The 21575-nt window shown below is 31.2% G+C and overlaps 1 protein-coding gene across 1 annotated transcript; it reads left to right on the top strand.

Annotated features, from left to right (window-relative positions):
• Nucleotides 1–16454: 16454 nt before the first annotated feature.
• LOC133700968 (protein phosphatase 2C 16-like) lies at nucleotides 16455–20166 on the top strand. Its single transcript, XM_062124712.1, has 5 exons — nucleotides 16455–16587; nucleotides 16700–18148; nucleotides 18596–18955; nucleotides 19029–19134; nucleotides 19450–20166. The coding sequence occupies exons 2-5, from the start codon at nucleotides 17309–17311 to the stop codon at nucleotides 19782–19784; spliced, it is 1641 nt and encodes a 546-aa protein (XP_061980696.1). The 5' UTR covers nucleotides 16455–16587; nucleotides 16700–17308; the 3' UTR covers nucleotides 19785–20166.
• Nucleotides 20167–21575: the final 1409 nt, after the last annotated feature.

The following is a 21575-nucleotide window of genomic DNA, read 5'->3' as shown; positions in this document are numbered from 1 at the left end:
ATTTTTAATTATATTTTATTCGAAAAACTAGCGTTAAACATTATTCAATGACACTACATAAATTAGATGGAGATCGCTTGATGACATAATATTTGCAGAATTTGATCGCAATCCCAGTTTTATTCCTGATTATATTTTACCTATGTTGTTGGACTCTTAAAAAATTTAATGGAACAATAAAAAATATTTTATATAAAGTATTATTTATTTCATGATATAATAGTAATAGTTAAATCTACAATATTTAAATTAAAAACCATCAATATTAATATATATTTTTTAAAATTATTTTATAACCTCAATTTCAAAAGCATTCTTAACAAAAAACATTAAACAATTTTTTCTTCAATCTCAATTTCAACCACATTTTTAACCAAACACCTATTTTTTCAAACCAACCTCAACTAAAAGTATTTTTTATAAAACAATTTTTTTCAAATCACAACCACAACAGCTACCACAATACCAAACACACACTACTAGAGTATTGGAAGATTTTTGTTTTTCACGTAAGAAAAAAATTGTTCTAAGCGTTGATAATATATTTTTTTAATAAAAAAAATTAACAATTAATTCAAAATATAATTTTTATTTGGCAATGTTTTTTAGTTATTAATACAATTGGATGAGTTTTTTTAAAAAAATATTAAGATGATGACATATCGAATTAATATGGGTTAAACTGTAAATCTACAATTTTAATAATAATTCTATAATAATCCTTTAGAAAATATATCAAAATAAATTATAAAATTATATTCTTAATTAATAAAATTTTGAAGAAAAAAATAAAAATAAAAATAAATAAAAAATACTAATTGAATTTATCCAAATTAATCTCTCAAATCTATAATTTCTAGCCATGATTATATACCAAAAAAAAAGTGTTGGGTCATCTGTAACTAATGAGACAATAAATAGGATTAATTTGAGCTACAACATCCAAATTGGATCCTTAATATTTTTCTTGATAGTGTTTCTACAAAATAGGATCCCTATGTAGAACAAACAGCACATGTTTTCTGCACCCATGCTTCAGTACAAGTTTTGACCGAACATCTTGTTAGCTGGAAAGTGTGTGCTTCTGTTGGAAGCATTTTTGCAGACAGCACTGAATTTTTTGTTGTCCTGCAGGATAAAAAAAATGCAGGCTCTGAGGAAGGGAGATGATCCTCTCTCCCAGAAGGATCTGGGCAGGAAAACAGAAAATGCCCCAGTAAACAAGGAAGCTCTTCAAGGCACCAGTGGCCACGATCGATGCTCGAAATATTCCACCATATGATTCTTTTGCCAATACTCCCCAGGAGGCTTATCCTTTGGACAGGATTATTCTCAGCGGAGAGTGGGATTTCCTCGAAGATATTTATAGGAGTTTGCAAGTAGGAGAAGTAGCAAGCAATGCTTACCCAACTTTTGTTTGCAACAGGATCCATAAATTGCTGGAGATTCAGGTAAAATGGAATATTTTTGCCTACATGTTGATGGAAATTCACTTCGATTATTCTAACTTTTAAAGTTTGAAACTGCACTGTAATAAAATGGTGAATGAGGATTTAGCATTTGAAGAGTTGGGAGTAGTAGTTGTAGTTCACTAGGAAAACTTGTGCGGTGAGATTCTTCCTGATTCATTTTAAATATGATGAAGTTTAAGCAAATTTCTCAGAATCTGATTTTAATGTGTGCATAGGATTGTTATGGAATACTCCTCTTGGAAGTAGCATGCTAGATAGCTGATGATTTATCATCGTAGCTAAGTAAATAGTTGGAATTTGATTGTGCAATATTGAAAAGCACCTACAACTCGTTAATATTCAGTTGGATTCTCTAACAGGTCACCAGCAGTAGATGATAGCTTGAAACCAGAAGATGATGGACAACAGAGAGGCCTTGCGCCAAGCATGTAGGTGTTGTTGAGCATATCAGTGATATACTTAGTCTGTCGCAAATGTAAACCATCTTGGTTCCACAGTGCTTCAACACCAAGAAAGTAGCTCAATTCACCTAAGTCTTTAATTGAAAACACATTTTATAGTTGAGCAATAAAGTAATGGACTGCTTGACTATTGGATCCTGTGATTATTATATCATCAACATATATTAACACAAAAACATGTAAAGTGTCAGAGACGTATGTAAACAATGAATAATCCATCTTGGATTCTGAAAAACCAAAATCAATCAGCTACTGTGAGAGGCGTTTGAACCAAGCTCGAGGAGCTTGTTTAAGACCATAAAGGGATTTGTGTAGATAACAGACATTATCAGGAAAGGTTTGATTTTCATAACCTTTTGGTTGTTCCATATACACTTCTTTATCAAAAATGCCATGCAGAAAGGCATTGGAAACATCCAACTGCTGGATATTCCATTTGAAAGAGACTGCAGGAGAGAGGATTAACCTTATGGTGGTAGGCTTCACTACTGGAGAAAAGGTATCAAAGTAATCAATATCAAGAATTTGTTCAAACTCCTTAGCCACAAGTCTTGCTTTGTAGCGATCAATACTGCCATCGGGATTTCTTTTAAGCTTATAAACCCATTTGTTTTTAACAACATGTTTATGTAAAGGTCTAGGATAGAGAGACCATGTTTTGTTAGCCCTTAACGCATCAAATTCATGTCTTATTGCTGCTTTTCGTTGTGGATTAGATACTGCCTTTGTAAAACAAGTGGGTTCAGACTCAAGGACAATACTAGATAAAACATATAGTGGATGTCAGGTAGAATAAAAGGTTTTAAAACCAAGGAATTCTTTAGGCTTAAGATTTTCTATTTTAGATCTGGTAACAATCTATCTAGGTAGTAGTGGAGACATCTCAGGTGAGGAAATAAGGAGGGTAAGATGACTACTAGAATCAAATAGTGACACGTGGTTTGTGGAAAAAGGTGTACGAATTGGTGTTTCGATTGAAGAAGGTGCAGGAATTGGTGTTTCAGTTGGGATAGATAACACTGCGTCAGATATTTGCAAGGATAGGCTCTCGGTGTGAGGAGATAGGGGTTGTGGAGAGTTTGTTGGTATAATAGTTGGATTAAAGTTGAAATGTTGTGTATGAGAAATTAAATGAACTGTATTGGAAGAAATAGTACCTGAAGATTAGTTGCTCGCGGGGTTGGTAGAAGAGTGACGTTTATCCAAGTGAGGAAAAATGTCCTCATCAAAAACAACATGCCTGGAGATAAACACCCTACCTATAGCAAAATCTAAACAACGATAACCTTTTTGTTGATTTGAGTACCCTAAGAAAATACATTATTTGTTGTTGCAAGCTAACTTATGATCTTCATATGGTCTGAAATAAGGGTAGCATACATAACCAAAGGTGCGTAGATTAGAGTATCTCGGTATAGTTTTGTGGAGTACAAAGTATGGTGTTATATTTTTAAGGGCTTTGGTTGGTAAACGATTGATCAAGTATACTAAAGTTAAGAAGGCATCTACCCAAAATAGTTTGGAAGGCAAGCTTGTGCTAATAATGTCAATCCCATTTCTTGAATATGCCGATGTTTTCGTTCAGCAATACCAATTTATAGGGATGTATAAGGACATGTTAAGTGATGAAAAATTCCATATTCAACTAAATTTTTTTGAAACTCTGTAGATAAGTATTTTCCACCATTATCATATTATAGTTGTTGAATTGTGAAAGAGAATAAATTTTCAATAAGAACTTTATATTGTTGAAATATGGAAAAGACATCACTTTTGAAACGCATAGGATACATCCATGTAAAACGACTGAAATCATCAACGAATAAAACATAATATCAACATCCCCCAACTGAAGGAATAGGAGATATCCAAACATCAGTATGAATCAAGCTAAAGGTCTAGATGATTGTCTTTGAGAATCACTAAAAGGTAACTTTTTAGCTTTCCCTAACTGGCAGGAAGAAACATTAGACTTGCTAGTTGATTCTTTTATTTGCGGGAAAGAAGATAAATAGTCTAAAGTGGAGTTGGAAGGATGACCAAGGCGTTTATGACATTGATCCCTAGTAGCTTTTGTCCCTAATTTAAAAGTGAGACAACAAAATTTGTTGGCACAACTCTTATTCCTATTGATTGGATAAAGGCCATTCTCAACTAGCCCTTGGAGCAGCAGTCGTCTGGTCTTGTTTTTCTTAACAAAAAAAATTAGTTCCAGTAAGTATAAAGTAAAAATTATTGTCTAGGCAGAATTGATTAATGGATAAAAGATTAGATGTGGCTTGAGGACAATACAAGAATAAAACATAATATCAACATCCCCCAACTGAAGGAATAGGAGATATCCAAATGAAAGGAATTATGTGATGTATTTAAAAATGAAGAACTAGTGTTTTGAATCATTAAACCTGAACCATTGCCTACTTGGACAGTATCCATACCATCATAAGGCTGCAGAGTTGTTAAATCTGCTACATTAGCAGTAATGTGAGCGTTAGCCCCATTATCGATATAACAAGTTTGTTGCTTAAAAGTATTATTTGATTCAGCAATCATTGCTGGCAATTCAGAAGGAGGCCTTCTATCTTAGAAAGAAAAATTAAAATGTTGAAAACAATCCAACGTAATATAACCATATTTGTCACAGATCTGACATTGTGGTCTGTCATATGAAGCTACACGATCACAATGGGACTAAAGTTTTAAAGTTCCTCGAGCTTGTGTTGATGTAGGAGCTTGCTAAAATTTTGTAGGAATAGTTGCAAGTTTCCTTTTTGGATAATTAGATGTTTTTACAGCAAAGGTAAAATTATGATTCTGGATTGTATTTGAAGCTTCAAGTAATGTTTCAAAACTTAAAAGTTCATATTGAAAATCATCTAGAGACAAGTCCTTATCTCTGCAAGAAAAATTATAGAATGTGATAAAGGGTGTAAAGGTGGGATGAAGTCCTCCAATTAAAAAGGTAATGAAGTCTTGATCATCTACGGGTTTGCCTGCAGCAGCAAGTTGGTCAACCAACTGTTTAACATCTTCAAGATATGCAGAACATGGTCGATTGCCTTGAATAAGGATCTGAAGTTGTCTCTTAAGAAGAGCAATGTAGGACCTTGAGGTAGATGAGAATCTTGCCTGAAGAGAGTCTTAAACTTGTTTAGAAATCTTTAGATTAAAGATAGTAGAAACTAACTTCTCAAAAATAAAAGTTAGTAGCTAGCTAAGAACACAATTGTCCTTTTTAAACCAAATTGCATAGGCTGGATTAAAAGAGTCATCTAGAAGAGTTTTGGTTAGTGGCTCTTCAGAACCATCAATCATACCATTCAGATTATAACTGCGAAGAAAAACTTGAAATTGAACACTCCATGGTAGGTAATTATGTCCTTCAAGTCTTTGGTTGACTGGTTGCGAAGTGGATTGAATCTTTTGAGGTGAAGAGAACAAGGGGAGGATTGTGGAATCAGATGAAGTCATGGTTGAGGTGAAGAAAAAAGGAAAGAGTGGATTTGTGTTATGTGTGGAAGTTGTGTAAGATCAGGTGTTAGCCTATTATGGCTCTGATACCATGAAAGAATTCCAGAGAATTATGCTAATAGAGGTTGAAGAAATAGATCTTTTTTAATTCATTATGTTTGACAGTTTGTGTGTGTGTGCGCGCGCGCGTGAAAAGATGATAAGTACATGTATTTGAAATTTAAACGATAACAGATTATCTTTCTCTATCTTCTTCTGATATTTCTCCTATGCTTAGTTCTATTTTGATTGTTCCTGATTTTGTTGAGGTTGTTATGATATTCAATACTCTAACATCCCTCTTCAAATTGTGGGGAAGAAGACAGACACTGAGTTTGTCTCTTAAAAAGGAATACTGATTTGCAGTTTGGCTTTTTGTAAAGACATCTGCAATTTGATCTTGTGTTGACGTATGCTGGACTTGGATATAGACATCTGTAATTTGGGGTCTTATGCTAGCAGAAAGTGGTAGAGTTTTATGCTGAGATTAATCTCTTTAGTTTCAGGAACAGTTTCAGACTGGACATCAAATTTTCTGACTTATATCTTGACAATATCAACCCTAGTTATGGTTGAGGTGAAGATAACATAATACAATTTTAACATTTGTTCTATGAAACTTTCAATGTATAATGCACTATTCAGTATTGACTACTGTGATAAAAACTCCTTAATTCACTAGCCTCCCTTGATCATTTGAGAATTGCAGTTTGTTACTCTAGTCTTATTAAAGTGCAGTTCTCTTTACCAAAGCCATTTGGGAGTGTTTGAAGATATATTTAGGCATTATCAATGTTGTGCTGCTATGTTTAGTATTGTGATAGTTTTTATAGTTACAATTTAAAAGGCAGATTTATAAAGAGTTATAAATTATTGTTTTTTCTATGACCAAGATTTCATGAAAAAGTTTTTAGTAAGATTTATATAAAATTAAATATTAAAACATAATTTGGTTAACATATAAAACACGGTTTTAGAATATGGGATCTATTGAATTTGGTGGTCTAGACATACATTCATAATAGGCATTTCAAAATTGATTTTGTGTTGATTTGCAACCTCAATTAAGTCATCGCTTTTATCAACAACCTTTCACAAAAAAAGAGAAAAGAATTGTTGTTTTATTGACAGACCAAAATACCTTCATCATCTTTCCAATCAGCCTCTTCTTCTTATGTGTTTCATTGAGTGATGTTTGGACTTACCTAACCTGTTGCTTTGCTTTTCTTTTGTTTTGAGATTGACAATTTAAGTTCACATCTCAATTGTTCTCTCTAAATGAAAATCTTTACCCAAAAATCGAGTCGGCAAACTTTATATGGGCAAAAATTACTTTTATCTTCTTTCAAGATCCCTAATATCCTCCCATTAAATCTACTTTGCTTTTATCTTCTTCTCTTCTACATTGACAAACCACTGTAATTTACATCAATAAATCTTAGTAAGCTAGCCCTAACAATCTTTTGTTCCTATTTTCAGTCCTTATATGTTAGATGTCATGTAATTGTTTCTCAAGCGAAAATCATCACCTTTTTTATTATTAAGTTAAAGCTTTTTATTTTTTCTTATTATAGGAACAAAAATTATAGCCTGCTAATTCTTGGGGTTCAATAAAAAGAAGAAAACCCAGATCGTAACTGTAAACAGTAGATGGGGATTGCCATTTAGGAATCCAATTTCTCCTCCAAAATCCTCACTTCAAAACTATATGTAGAATGAAATCAATTATGTGATGTTGATGATTACATAGATTATGTAATATTTTTAGGATTCTTTATCTTTGATTGCGTTATCTTTCAATTATGTCTTTAGGTTTTTAGGTAATCTATGTTAATCTTAAACAACCTAGAATTCAAAACTATATGTTCATTGAAATTAGTTGTCATTTGCAATGTGAAATGTCTTTGATCACCTGCATGATCAACATTGTGCCGCCTTCTTTAAGGTTTAAAAGATAAGTTGTCATCTAATGTCATCCATAATCAAGCAAATTTTCACTAAACTACAAAGTTCACATAGACATTAACTCAAAACTCATCACCAATTCCACTGTTATTGACTCACAACAAAATTAAGAAGGAATAATATATTTTAGTAACTTCAAAAAAAGAATTACTTTGATTGAAAATCAGATTGAATAATATCATTTTTCATTGAATGGAAGCTCTCAGACTCTCCTATAACAAATTGAATCCATCCCTTGGCATTAACAACTCTAGTAATGTTGTCAATATTTATCATTATTTGTCTATAAGTTACAGATACATCATATGAGATTGCTATATTTTTTTTTATTGGTTTGGGTATAATATATATTGTTGTTTTTATGATACTTCTTCTTTTATATGTTTTGTCATGCTTTTTTTTTCTTTAGCTACAGAGTTACTATTTATTCTTTATCATGCTGCTAATTTTGTTTGTTATTATTTTCATTTGATGAAAATTTCAGACAACATTTCACTGCTTTTTTGAACATGATATGTCACAACTCTTTTTTTTTCCTAGGCAGTAATATTTATATTTGTCACTAATTTAATACTTCCTTTATGTGTTCTGCTACTTTGTTTCAACCTTCCACATGCCTATTATGTTTTTTTTTTTCCCATATTATCTATCAACAACACTTTATTTATATATTACTATCCTTGAAAGTTTTTTACCCATATGTATATGCTCATTATTAATGATTACATTATACCTAGGACATTAATTGTTTAGTTGTATGCTTAGAAAAAACATATAAACTAAGGATATTGAAGGTTCTTATGGTCAAGATAAAACATATTAGACTAGAGAGACGGTGCATACTTTCTGTGACATCTATCAAGAAGGTTCTCAAGGTCAAGATAAAGCGTATTGGACTAGAGAGATGGTGCACACTTTCTATGACATATGTATCAAGACTTTTGAGAAAGGCATAAGACCAAACATGCATTTTGATAAAGCTGGATGAAAATTCATTATAACTACCTTTAAAGACCAGACTGGGCATGCATTCATAAAAAGCACAATTAAAGAATAAATTAGATGGAATGAAAAAAAAGATTGGAGGATATGGAAAAACTTAATATCTGAAACTGAAGTTGGTTATAGTAAATTAGGGATAATTTTTTTAACTAATGAGTGGTGGAAATCCAAAATTCATGTAAGTTTACTGTTAATTTAGCCTTGCAATTATATTAATCTGGTTTAAGTTTTTCTTTCATTTGTTTTGATTTATTAATTGCATTTATTTTCTCTATTGTAGGAAAATAAAAGGAGATAAAAAGTTTAGGCATTGTGGTATTGAGCCATCGTGTGTTGCAAATATGACATTATATTTACCAACATTATTGCAACTGGACAATTTGCTTGGGTTCCATCTCAAGGAATTTTGTTTGATGATGATGAAGTTAGGGATGATGGATTAAGGAATACTAAAAATGAGATTTCAATCTTAAGGAAGGAAGTGGAGATTTAGAGGATGATAGTTTACCGGATTTTATTGATGATGTGAGTAACATGGTTGCTTGTGTTAATGTTGCAAATAGTAGTGGCAACTACAATAATGGTGGGAAGAGGAAAGTCACTCAACAATCTACATATATAAGTGAAAAAAGAAAGAAAGAGGGGTTCTGGAATGGGAGTAGGAGTGTAATTGTTTTCACACTTGGATCAATTGGTTAATAGCATGTCTAGTATGAGTGATTGCACATCCACTTTTAGGGATAGGAAATGATGTAACATAGAAGAGGTGATGCAAGAGTTTCACTCCATTAATGGTGTTGATTTTGGCAACAAGGTGTACATCTTTGCAACTAAGTTTTTCTTAGTAAGAAAAAAGAGAGAAATGTGGGAAATAATGGGAAATATAGAAAGAAAATTCTCTTGATTAAAATTAATGTTTGAAAAAAGATCAAACCTTAGACCCTGAGGTTCAGTTCAATCTTCTTATCTTAGTTAAATCATATTAATTTTTTTTAATAATGTTTGACTTATCTTAAATTAAAAAAAAAATAACTTTTATGCATTTAACATTGTTCAACATTTTTATGTTTTGATTGTTGTTCCTATTTCAATTTTGTTTGTGTTAGAGAAGTAATTACAATTTCTTTTCCATGCTATAAATTGTATTATTTATGTATGTGTAAAATTCTTCATAAACCATATATTCATTTTAATTGATATATATCAAAAACAGTTTGGATGATGCTTGTTACTTTTATCTATTGCTTGCCAATATTGTGATAGACATGGCTACCATGTTGTTGATGATTTTGAAATTCCTCTATTATTGTTCTATTGCTAGATATGTAATACATTTTTATTTCAAATATAGACAATGTAGTATTGTGTAAACTATATCTAGTAATGATGTTTGTTTCAAATCTAGTATGTGTGGTAGAACTTCTTCACATAACTTAAGATTGATTGTGTATATTGTAGTTGTAGTGGTATTGACTTGGATTATTATTCTGTGAGAAGTTTAGGTGAGAATAGTTGGGTTTAAAAATTTGTTCGAAATTGCAACAACTAATGGTTAAACTTTGTTTTAACATATTGACACACTCTTATATAATTCATTATTTTCTAAAAGGTTCAGATATCACTTTCAAATATATTCTTTCATATTCATGAGTTAAAAATTTAAAAGTCATAATATTAAATAAGTTGTGTAGCATTTGTTTTGAGATACATGTATAAGTAACGCCTTTTGTTTTTTAAATTGTAATAGGCATAACAATTATTGCATTCCATGATTTTTGCTTGTTTATTATTGGTCAAAGATATATGTTAAAAAGCTATTTTTTGCAAATGAATATGGAGTTTGTTTGTGAGTTTCTTTAAGTAGTTAATTTTTTTATATTGTTGTAATGTTGAGTTATAAGTTAACAAAATAGGATTGTTAAATTAAATTTGTACCCACCTCTATAAAGCAATTTTGTTATATTTATTATTGAATATGTAACATTTTTAGGAATGTTAGAATCTTGTTTTAGAAAATAGAAATCGTGTTTTTATTCAAAACCAAACAGCAAATGTAAATGCTAAATTACTTAGAAATCAAACAAACAAATTCATAAGACCTTAAATTTCCGGTCCGAGACAATGACTTATTATGACCTTACACTTTAAAAGCGATATCTTGTTCTGTTTTGAATAATTACATTTATCATGTCCACCGATTAATAAATATTGAATTAACAATACATCATTATGTTAAAACTTGTATTCAAATTAACAAACATATTGCATTTTATGATTTGTATTTGACTCTTAAGATTTATATTTTATGCTCAGCCACCCTATCTTAATATCTTGAAAACATGTGATAAGTATATGATTTACATCTTTTTTGTACCTTAAGTAAATTATGACATGCTAAGTGAATTACTTTTAATATTGCCTTCAATGGATGGTTCGGAAAAAAAAATCAATTAGAGGTTTTAGGTTCAAGTCTCACCATTAATTTTTTGAAAAGGTGATATATTTATTGTGGTAGGTGTCCATAGTAAAACTCAACAATAATATGAAACTACTAATCAAATAAGAGTTAATTTGACTAAAAAAATTTTATTTTTCATTATAGATATGTACACACAATGGCTTAATGATCTATTTGATAGGGATTATGATAATGTAATAAATCGTGTTATTGAATATGTTTGTTATGATGGTGGGGGTAATTATAGTAGTGATGCTAACAATACAGATGATGATGACGACGACGACAATGAAAACGATGATGATAAGAAAGGTGAGCCATTTTGGCTGAGAGAGTATGATTGTCGTAAACTAGTATTATGCATAGTCAAAGCTCTCGCTATGTATTATAATAATTATATTTATAAAAAAAACTTGTATGGTTTCTTACAAGACATGAATGTGATGTTGAACGGAATTTTACATGAGCATTGGAAACATTGTGTTAAAATGTTTAGGATGGATACATCGACATTTCAAAGTCTTTGTTTTGATTTATAAACCCCATATGAATTAAAACCATCGAGGATGAGTGTTATTGTATACATTAGCATTAAATGCTTCAAATAGAGAAGTTAATAAGAGATTTTAACATTCTGGTGAAACTATTAGTAAATATTTTAATGAAGTCCTGTGATCAGTGTGTTTACTAATAGTAGAAATCATCAAACCACAAGACTCGATATTTTCAAACACACCATGAGAAATCATCATGAATCCATGATATATACCTCATTTCAGAGTAACTTTAATGTAGTTTTATGCATAAATAATATTGATTAGTATTTGGTATGAATTCCAGCTTGTTACATTCAAAATGATGTTTTTTGCTTCTTGTTTTTGTTGTACAATTGTATTGGATCTATCGATGGCATATATATGTGTGCGTGTGTATCATCAAAAAATCAAATACCATTTATTGACAGAAAAATATATCGACACAAAATTTAATGATTTCATGTAACTTTTACATGCAGTATACATTTGTTTAGGCTGGATGAGAAGGTAGCATATATGATACGAGAATTTTTCTTGAGGCGATTGCACTAATATCAAATTTCCAAAGTCACTAGAAAGTATTAGGGAAAAAACAAAGTAAATGTTATTATATTTAGACAAGTTAATTTTTCAGTAAGTAATAAGGATTAAGTTACAAAGAAACATTTTGTTATTGCAAGGAAGTATTGCAATGTCGATTTTGGATATCCAAATGAGTACGATCTCTTAAGGCCATATAGAGGTGAGAGATATCATCTTCAAGAATTTCATTGACAAGGCCAACCACAAAGTCAAGAAGAAATATTCAATTATGTTCATACATTGTGTAATATAATGTACATTTGGAGTATGGAAAAAAAAGATGGAGAATTTTATAGAACATGCATGTGTTTCTTTACAAAACACAAGTTCAAATTGTTGTGGTATCCATGGCACTTCATAATTATATAAGAAGGAAGTTGCAGCAAGATGTGTGGCATTTACCGAGTTTGATCGCAGTCTTAATTTTGTTCCTGATGATATTTTAATCGATGTGGTTCCACATTCACAAACTCATGGAAACTTAAGGTCTTCACGTATGAATTATGTTCAAGATGGTAGTGCAACAAATTTAATAGGACAATGTAACCAATGTTTTTTTTATTGTTTTTTTTCCAATGTATTAATAATACAATGCAAAATAAGAAATTAATTCGTGTCCTTTTTGGTGATTTTATTTACAACCACAATTTAACCAAACACATATTTAATCAAACCAACCACAATTAAAAGTGATTTTATAAACTTACTTTTTTCAAACCACAACCACAAAAGCTATCACAATACCAAACACACAAGTCTTTATTTCTTCTTCTAATTTTTGACGTTGTTATGATTAGTACAAGGAGATAGATATAGCCATTATTGAAGGAGCAATGTACTTTAGAGTTGAGGGAACACGTGTCTTTTGCCTCATGAAAAAGCAATTCAATACTTGTCTTCTTAGAATGTAATAAACAAGGATGTTAACATTGCAAATTGACTCATAAAATCATATGATTTTATGAGTCAACATATATTTATTATGTAAAATCATGTAAAAATTGAAAAATAATAAAATTGGACTAAAATCATGTAAAATCAGGTAAAATCATGATTTTACAATAATTTCAAATTTCAAATTCTTATTTTTCTCATTATATACCCTTGTGTTTCTCACTAAAATACAAGCCTTGCAAGTGCTTGTATCCATGGATTCTTTCTTCAATCAATAATGAAAGGATGAAGGAATATAGTCTTGCTTAAACTTTACCAAACAAATAAAAAATTGTCTATTATGGGAGAGAACTTTGAAAATTTGTATTTTATAAGGATATCTTTACGGTTATGAATGACTGACCATACTTTGAAGTTTAACCCACTAGGTGCTTATGCCTAATACCAAAGTCTTTTAAGTTTAAAGCTTTATGATTTTTCCATAGAAAATCTCATAACTTGTCTAAGATATGATCTAACAATGAAACAGGCTTCAAGATAAAAAAAAAAAAAAAAAAAACAATCCTACTTTGAATTGTTTGATTCATTCGTTTTAGTTTATATAAAGCCTACAATTCTCTATCAATCTATTTGTTGAGATTCATGGTGTGACAACAAAGATCATAAACTTATGAAAATATAACAATATCTAAAAGAAAACATAACAATATCTAAAAATAATGTATTATTCAACAAGACAAAACACATCAGATAAGCTAAAATTATCATTACAGATAGTCATGCATTTAAAGGGAGCATTGGAACTAGTGTTGGCCAACAAGATAGCATAGTTGTAAAGATAATTGTTTTCAATATTTTCTCATAAACACAGTCTTACCAACCACTTCCAACTTTTTTTCTTACATCTTTCTTGGTAGGATTTTATTATGCAAGAACAAGTACAGTACATCTTTGTTGATGAAATTGGTTATTGTTTGTATGAAAAAAATTATTTAAAATTTTATGATTTTATGATGTGTTTTTATTATCCAAGTTTATATTGATGTGTGGTTTGACAACCTTGCTAATAAGTATTTTTTTTATCTCACACAAAGACAACCTTCTTTAAATAATGTTAGATAATTACATTGAGTCTTTTTGGTTCTAGCATGGTAGAAAATATGTGATAAAATAATATAAAGCGAAGATATTTTAGGGAAATAACACAGTTTAGAGAGTCACAGATTACATTTGTGATTCTCAAGTTGTAAGTATGATATGCGACTCTCTCAAATTATAAAATTGTTGAAAACATGACTCAATAAAGAAAGATAAGAGAACAGAGAAAGAGAAAAGGAAAGAAAAAGACTCTGAAGACAATTGAAACTCTGATGATGACACTACTGGTACCATTAAAAAGATCTCAACGAGATGAATCCAACGACATCAAGAAAGGTCATCAATGGTGACCGGAGTGGGCCACATGAACGACTCAAAGGCAAGTAAGCCTTGACACCTTTGAACAACTCATGTAACTCACTTCGTTCACCATTTATAACCTTATTTGATGTTGTTGGATTCATCTCGTCAAGATTTTTTCAACGGTACCAGTGGTGTCATCATTAAAGTTTCGATATGCTTCCAAAGTTATTTTTTTCTTTGTTTTCACCTTTTTTCTCCTCTCTCTCTTCACAAATAATAAGGAGGAGAGATGATAGAGAAATAACAATGAAAAAATTAAATAAATAGACCTCGAAAACACACCAAAACTCCAATTATGACATCACCAGTATCGTTGAAAAGATCTCGATAAGAAGAATTTAACGACACCAAAGAAGGTCATAAATGATGAATGAAGTGAGCGACACGTGCTGTCCAAAGGTGTCAAGGCTCACTTGTCTTCGGACCATTTGTGTGGCCTTTTCCGATCACCGTTGGTAACCTTCTTTGTTATTGTTAGATTTATCTTGGCGATATATTTCTAACGGTACTGATGATGTTATCATCAGAGTTTTAATACGTCTCTAGAGTCTTTTTTTTTCTCTCTTTTTTTTTCTTTCTCCTCCTCTTTTTATTAAATCATGTGTCCAATAATTTTGTAATATGAGTGCGACTTGCAAATCATATAAGTCATGTATGACTTCTAAATTGTATTATATTTCTAAATATTTTTTAATGTATTATTATTATTTTTTTAAAACTATACTAGAAACCAGAAGGACTCTAATTACATTTATATGTGTCCCCTGCATGACCACATTGCATCGGTCTCTGTTCATTTAGTAAATATCTAACTGACTCCTTTATTTGTATGTTATTTATGTTTGAAAAGTTATAACTTAAACTTTTTTTGATTTCTCCATTAAAAATCCAGCTTGCTCCCTATATTAGTTTTTGTCTCAAAGCCTATAACCACATATTATTTAATAAATAAGACGGTGGGTGGTTGTAGTGTGTTTGGTATTGTGGTAGCTTTTGTGGTTGTGGTTCGAAAAAAGTTGTTTTATAAAAAGTATTTTTGGTTTAGGTTGGTTTGATATTTATATATATTTAGTTAAAACTGTGGTTGATATTGAGGTTGAATAAAAAATAATTTAATATGTTTGGTTAAACATGTTTTTCAACTTGAAGTTATAAAATAACTAAAAAAATATATATTAATATTGATGGTTTTTAATTTAAATATTGTAGATTTAACTACCACTATTACATCATTAAATAAATAATATTTTATATCAAATATTTTTTATTGTTTCATTAACTTATCTACAACTTCATCACGTATGAACTTCATCCGATAAGGATTTCAGTTTTCATGGTTTTTTTAGTGTGCAACAAAATCAGGTAAAATATCTTCAAAAACAAAATTGAAATTGCGATCAAATTCTGCAAATGTTACGGCATCATGCAATCTCCTTTTAATTTATGTAGTGTTATTGAATAATATTAAATACTAGTTTTTGAGTAAAACACAATTAAAAAAATATTGAATTTTTTTCGGGTTGGACGTGGTCCAATGAATTTTTTTAGTGAAGTCACTATTCACGTGAATAGTGCAACAGTGCCAGGTGAATTAATCCACGAGGCAGTGTTTACTTCTTGAAGTGAACACTGTGCAGAGTGAATTAATTCATTCTGTACATGTGGCAACATGCGAGCAATGAAAAGTGAAAAGTAGCAATTTTTTGCTTCATAAAAATCAGCAGTACGAACTTAATTTTTAGTGGGACCCATCTTTAAAATCTGTGTTCAAATGTTTACCAAACGACTAGAAATTGTGGTTGGAACAAAACACAGTTCCAATCACAATACCAAACGGATTGATAGGATTGAAACTAATAAATTATTCATTTTTAGATTTAAAAAATATATTTAGTTAATGGTAAATTCTTAAACGAGTCATTTAAAATTTTAAAATTATTTTCTAACATATTTTAAATCATTAATATTAACCTGTTATAGTAGATTTACCTAATACATAAGGTTATAATGAATTTATTATTTCAAAACCATAAAAAATAGCATTAAGAATTAAGTAACAAGTTTGCAAAGATGAAAGACTGATATGTTATCAACTCAAATATTTAGGGACTAAAGAATAATTAAAAACACAAGGAGAGCAAAGCATTTTTCCACATATTCTCTCTTTCCCCCAGAAAAATGAAAATAAAATCTGGTAGCAAGGGAGGCCTAGCTGAAAACTCATCATTGTTTCAGTATTTCAACTGGTAAGCTCATCAACCCTTCAATCCTTTCTTTGACAACATGGGATTATTATTTTTTCATTGTCTAGAGAGAGGGTCTGAAGATCATATATGTGATTTCTGTTATTTTGTATAGAGGAGATAGGTCGTTCATGCTTATTGAAGAACAACAGTAGAGAGGAGAAGCATAATTCAAGAGAAGCTGAGATGGGGTTGCCTTAGATCCAGGAGAACCTAAGTTTTACGTGGAAAAGGTCTTACCTTTATAAGATTTTTCTTGTGATTATTTGGAGAGGTGGTTTACTCCTTTCTTGGCTGTTTAATTCCCATCACCAGTAATCTTGCTTTCTATTTCTTGGGTTTAAGTGTGAAGTCTTGATCTTGATTTTTAGGGTTGGTGGAGATAGGATTTTGTTATCGAGGTAAAAAAAAATGAAGAATTTGATTAGCTATGGAGTTGTAGGATAACTGGAGTAAGAATTAGAGAGTCAGATCCATTATTTCTCACCAGATCTGATCTGCTTAGGTTCCTTGTTTTGATTTCTGCATATCTTTTTTTGTGGAAAAAAGATTGATGGGTCATTGAGATTTCATTTGATGGAACAAGTGTTGTTAGAATTTCCTAGCTTTATAGGATGTTCAGAGGTGGAAGGAGATGAAGAGGATGAGAATCGGTAGATTGTGTGAAAATTAGGTGTATTCTTTGAGTTGTAACTTTTAATTAAACATATAGACAGAGGACTTGATGGAAGAGATGTCTCCAGCACTTGCAATGACGCTTAGTTTAGGCAATTCAATGTGCGATAACTCAGGGATTGCAACCCATGTAGAAATTACACGGCTAAAGCTTGTAACAGGGACTGCAAGCTTGCTGTCTGATTCTGGAAAGGTGGTCTCCGAGGAGTCGCTTTCTGGGGGAGCTGAAAGTTGCAGTCATGCTAAGAATGAGCTGAACTTGACCACCATGACAACACCGGATGATGGTGGCGATGGAGAAACTGTTTTGCTGAATATGTTGATTGAGAATAAAAATGGTTCCATAACTAGTGATGCTGTGATCCATGAAACTGAGGAAGATGAAGTTTTGTCAGTGGTGGAAGACAGTAATGGAATTATCCCTAAGGGGATATTGGTATTGAATGCAGCATCCGAAATAAGCTTACCAAAGTCTGTTAAAATGGAAAATACCAAAATTATTGCTAAGGCTATTATTGTGGAGTCAACAAATGAGGTGCAGGTGCCTACGGCAAAACTCCTTATTGGAGCAGTCGGCCCAAATGCAGAAATCTCTGATGGATCTGACATAAAGGCATCGGCGGTGCTTCTTAAGTTGCCTAGTGAGAAGAATCTCATTGGAGGACCTACCCGGAGTGTTTTTGAACTTGATTGCATTCCTCTTTGGGGTTCTGTATCTATATGTGGAAGAAGATCAGAAATGGAAGATGCTGTTGCAGCTGTTCCCCGATTTGCAAAAGTTCCTATCAAGATGCTCGTTGGTGATCGTGTTGTTGATGGCATCAGTGAGAGTTTGACACACCTAACTAGTCATTTTTATGGTGTTTATGATGGCCATGGGGGAGCACAGGTATATCAATAAAGCTAGATATTTGTTTTCCTCCCCTCATATATGATACTTTAGTTCCAAATCTATGTGGGATTTATTGAGGTATATTACCAAGCTGTATAATTTTTGGAGGATTTGGAAAGAATTGTTAGTTGAGCATGTGTAATTAGATTGATGTATTTTTGTTTTGATACCTCATGCATATATAGAATCCTAGCATCTCGTTTTCAGCACTACTTGTTCTTAGCTAATCTTTTCAATTCTTTACCTATTCAAATGACTTATTATTGGCAACATTGTTTTACTTCAGTCTGCAGCGTGCATTTGTGTTGCAAATAATTGAAGAAATGACTTTAATTCGTGCATATTTAAAACACATTCCATTGGTTTAATACTTGAGGTACTCCATAAGGTGAATAATTGCTCAGTATTGGATATGTGAGCATGATTTGGAGGGGTCTCATGCAGGTTGCTAATTATTGTCGTGACCGAATCCATTTGGCCTTGGCTGAAGAGTTTGGAAACATTAAAAGCAATTCAAATGATGGGATTATCTGGGGAGATCAACAGCTGCAATGGGAGAAAGTTTTCAGGAGCTGCTTTCTTAAGGTTGATGATGAGATTGGAGGAAAGAGCATTAGAGGCATCATTGAAGGTGATGGAAATGCTTCTATTTCCAGTTCTGAGCCCATAGCGCCAGAAACAGTTGGATCTACAGCTGTAGTTGCCTTGGTCTGCTCATCCCACATCATAGTTGCAAACTGTGGAGATTCAAGGGCAGTACTTTGTCGTGGAAAAGAACCAATGGCATTATCAGTGGATCACAAGGTAAGACATGTTCTCTACATGAATAAGAACAAAAAACTGTCTAGATAACAATTTTTCCCCCTATCATTTCCAGCCAAACAGGGAAGATGAATATGCAAGGATTGAGGCATCTGGAGGCAAGGTGATACAGTGGAATGGACATCGTGTCTTTGGTGTTCTTGCAATGTCGAGGTCGATTGGTAGGTGTACCAAACTTTTAGCATGGATGTAAAACCTGCTTAAATTGAAACAATTATGAGAGCTTGCTTATTCCCATGGTTCAATTACTTAATCCTAAGGTCCAAGTTTATACCAGCTTGCTTTATCAACTATACAAATCAAATTTTAGAAGTTCCTTTTATTTTCCTTTATTAGAACATTGAATGGCAATTTGTTTACAGTCATTATGTTTTGCCATTGATGCTTTAGCATTATATTTAACAATATTTGAAGATATCATGAGGAAGTTATAATCAAGAGTAGCTCTTACTTGCCTAATCATTTTTATCTAACAGGTGATAGATATTTAAAACCATGGATAATTCCCGATCCAGAAGTCATGTTTCTTCCTCGTGTGAAAGATGATGAATGCCTCATTTTAGCGAGTGATGGGTTATGGGATGTTATTACAAATGAGGAAGCCTGTGAAGTGGCTCGAAGGCGGATTCTGCTATGGCACAAAAAGAATGGGGTTGCTTCTCTTCTTGAAAGGGGCAAGGTTATAGATCCCGCTGCCCAAGCAGCAGCTGATTACCTTTCGATGCTTGCCCTCCAGAAGGGAAGCAAGGATAATATCTCTGTGATTGTGGTGGACTTGAAAGGTCAAAGGAAGTTCAAGAGCAAATCTTAAGCAAGGTTCACTCCGTCATCTAGTTCAAGTCTGCGTACCTATATATTAGAAACGTACATCTTTAAATAATACATAGTTTGGTCCATTCCTTTTTTTCGTGGGCTTAATGTGTGTACTAGAATAGAAACTAGTGTGTACTAAATAGCTATAGTTTATCTGAACTCCATATTTCTTGTGTTTTTGACACGCACTGTGCCAAAGTTATGGTTATGTAAATTTTAGCTGTTGTTCGAGCTGAGTATGGAGTTCCAGTTTTAGATTCATTCTGTTCTGCTCTCGGGTCTCGGTCTGTCTGTCTGAGATTTCTTTCTCATGGGAATGTCTGGTACAAGTTCATATAATCTTAGCAGCTTATGGCCGAAGAAGAAAATTTCTCCTGGAAGTAGCTCCATCTTGTGGCAGTGGTTTGTAGTTATGTGGTTTATTGACTTCAGTTTTAAAACTGTGATTCGACTTGTTGATATGATCTAATGCTAATTAACTGCTCGGAAACGTCTATTTTTTTATTAAAAAAAATTTTAAAAATTATTTTTTAATATTTTTATATCGTTTTTTATTTTTGCTAATATTAAAAATAATTTTTAAAAAATAAAAAAATATTATTTTAATGTATTTTTAAATAAAAAATAATTAAAAAAATAAAAGAAATATTATAATATTTTTATAAATATTCCTTTGCTTGATCCCTTCTTCATCATTGATCAAGGTAGCTTCTATATTCCGATGGAGAACATGCTACAGGTTTTTTTGTTTTTTTTATAATCAATATAAATTTATATATCAATTTAGTTAAAATATTTTTTATTTTTTAAAAATTTATTTTTAATATCAACATATTAAAACGATTCAAAAACATCATAACAAATTAATTTAAAACTAAAAAAAAATTAAAAAGCCTACAAGTTTTTTGAAATTTTTAAGGTTGAATTGATGATCTAATAGATGTATTTTACTTTCTTGTTCTTTTTGTAATGAATGTTATGTTATGTTTTTATGTCTTATTTTTCTAATCTTTTTATTTTTTCTATTTAATTTTTGTTGATGATAAAGGGGGAGAGAAAATGGAAAAATAAACATCAGGAAGGGAATAAATATAAATACATGTTTAAATAATTAAGGGGAACGATATATTTATAGATTGCATATTATTGTTTAAATCTCTGAAAGATTATATTACAAAATATAGGGGGATATACATATCTTTATATCTACAAATATACATTAACTGTCATCATAAAAAAAATGGAAGATTGTTGACCAATGAGTCATATATTAATATTTATAATATTTTTTATTTTGATGATAACAATCAAATAAAAAATGAATTGATGATATATTTGAATGAGATTAAGTTTAAATAGATTTTATATGAAGATCACATCAATAGATATGAAATTGTATGAAAAAATTCATCAACAAGTTCAAGATACAAAGCAAGTAAAGACTTAGCTATTAAAGATTCATTTTAGAGCTTATTGTTAAATTTTTATATCTTACTTAATAGCAAACTAAAATAAACTCACACACTTCATATTGCATGCATAAATAAGATTGATATACATTTAATCGGTTCAAGTTTCACCAGAATTGAAACTGTCAAAATTGATATTTAAGTTAAACTAGTTGACTGTCTGGGTCTACCAAGTGAACCGGTCAACTGTTGTTCTTTCGTGATGAACACCTGAGGATTTTGTAGGAACTAGTCGATCGCTTTAGCCGTCAGAAGCATTTTAAAAGCTATTAATTGCTAGTTTCTTTTGGAAACATATATATATATATATATATAGCTCT

The sequence above is a fragment of the Populus nigra genome, chromosome 8, assembly GCF_951802175.1.
Source record: "Populus nigra chromosome 8, ddPopNigr1.1, whole genome shotgun sequence".
NCBI lineage: Eukaryota > Viridiplantae > Streptophyta > Magnoliopsida > Malpighiales > Salicaceae > Populus > Populus nigra.
Note: the sequence above shows the minus strand (reverse complement) of the source record. Positions and strands in the feature narration are given on the sequence as shown.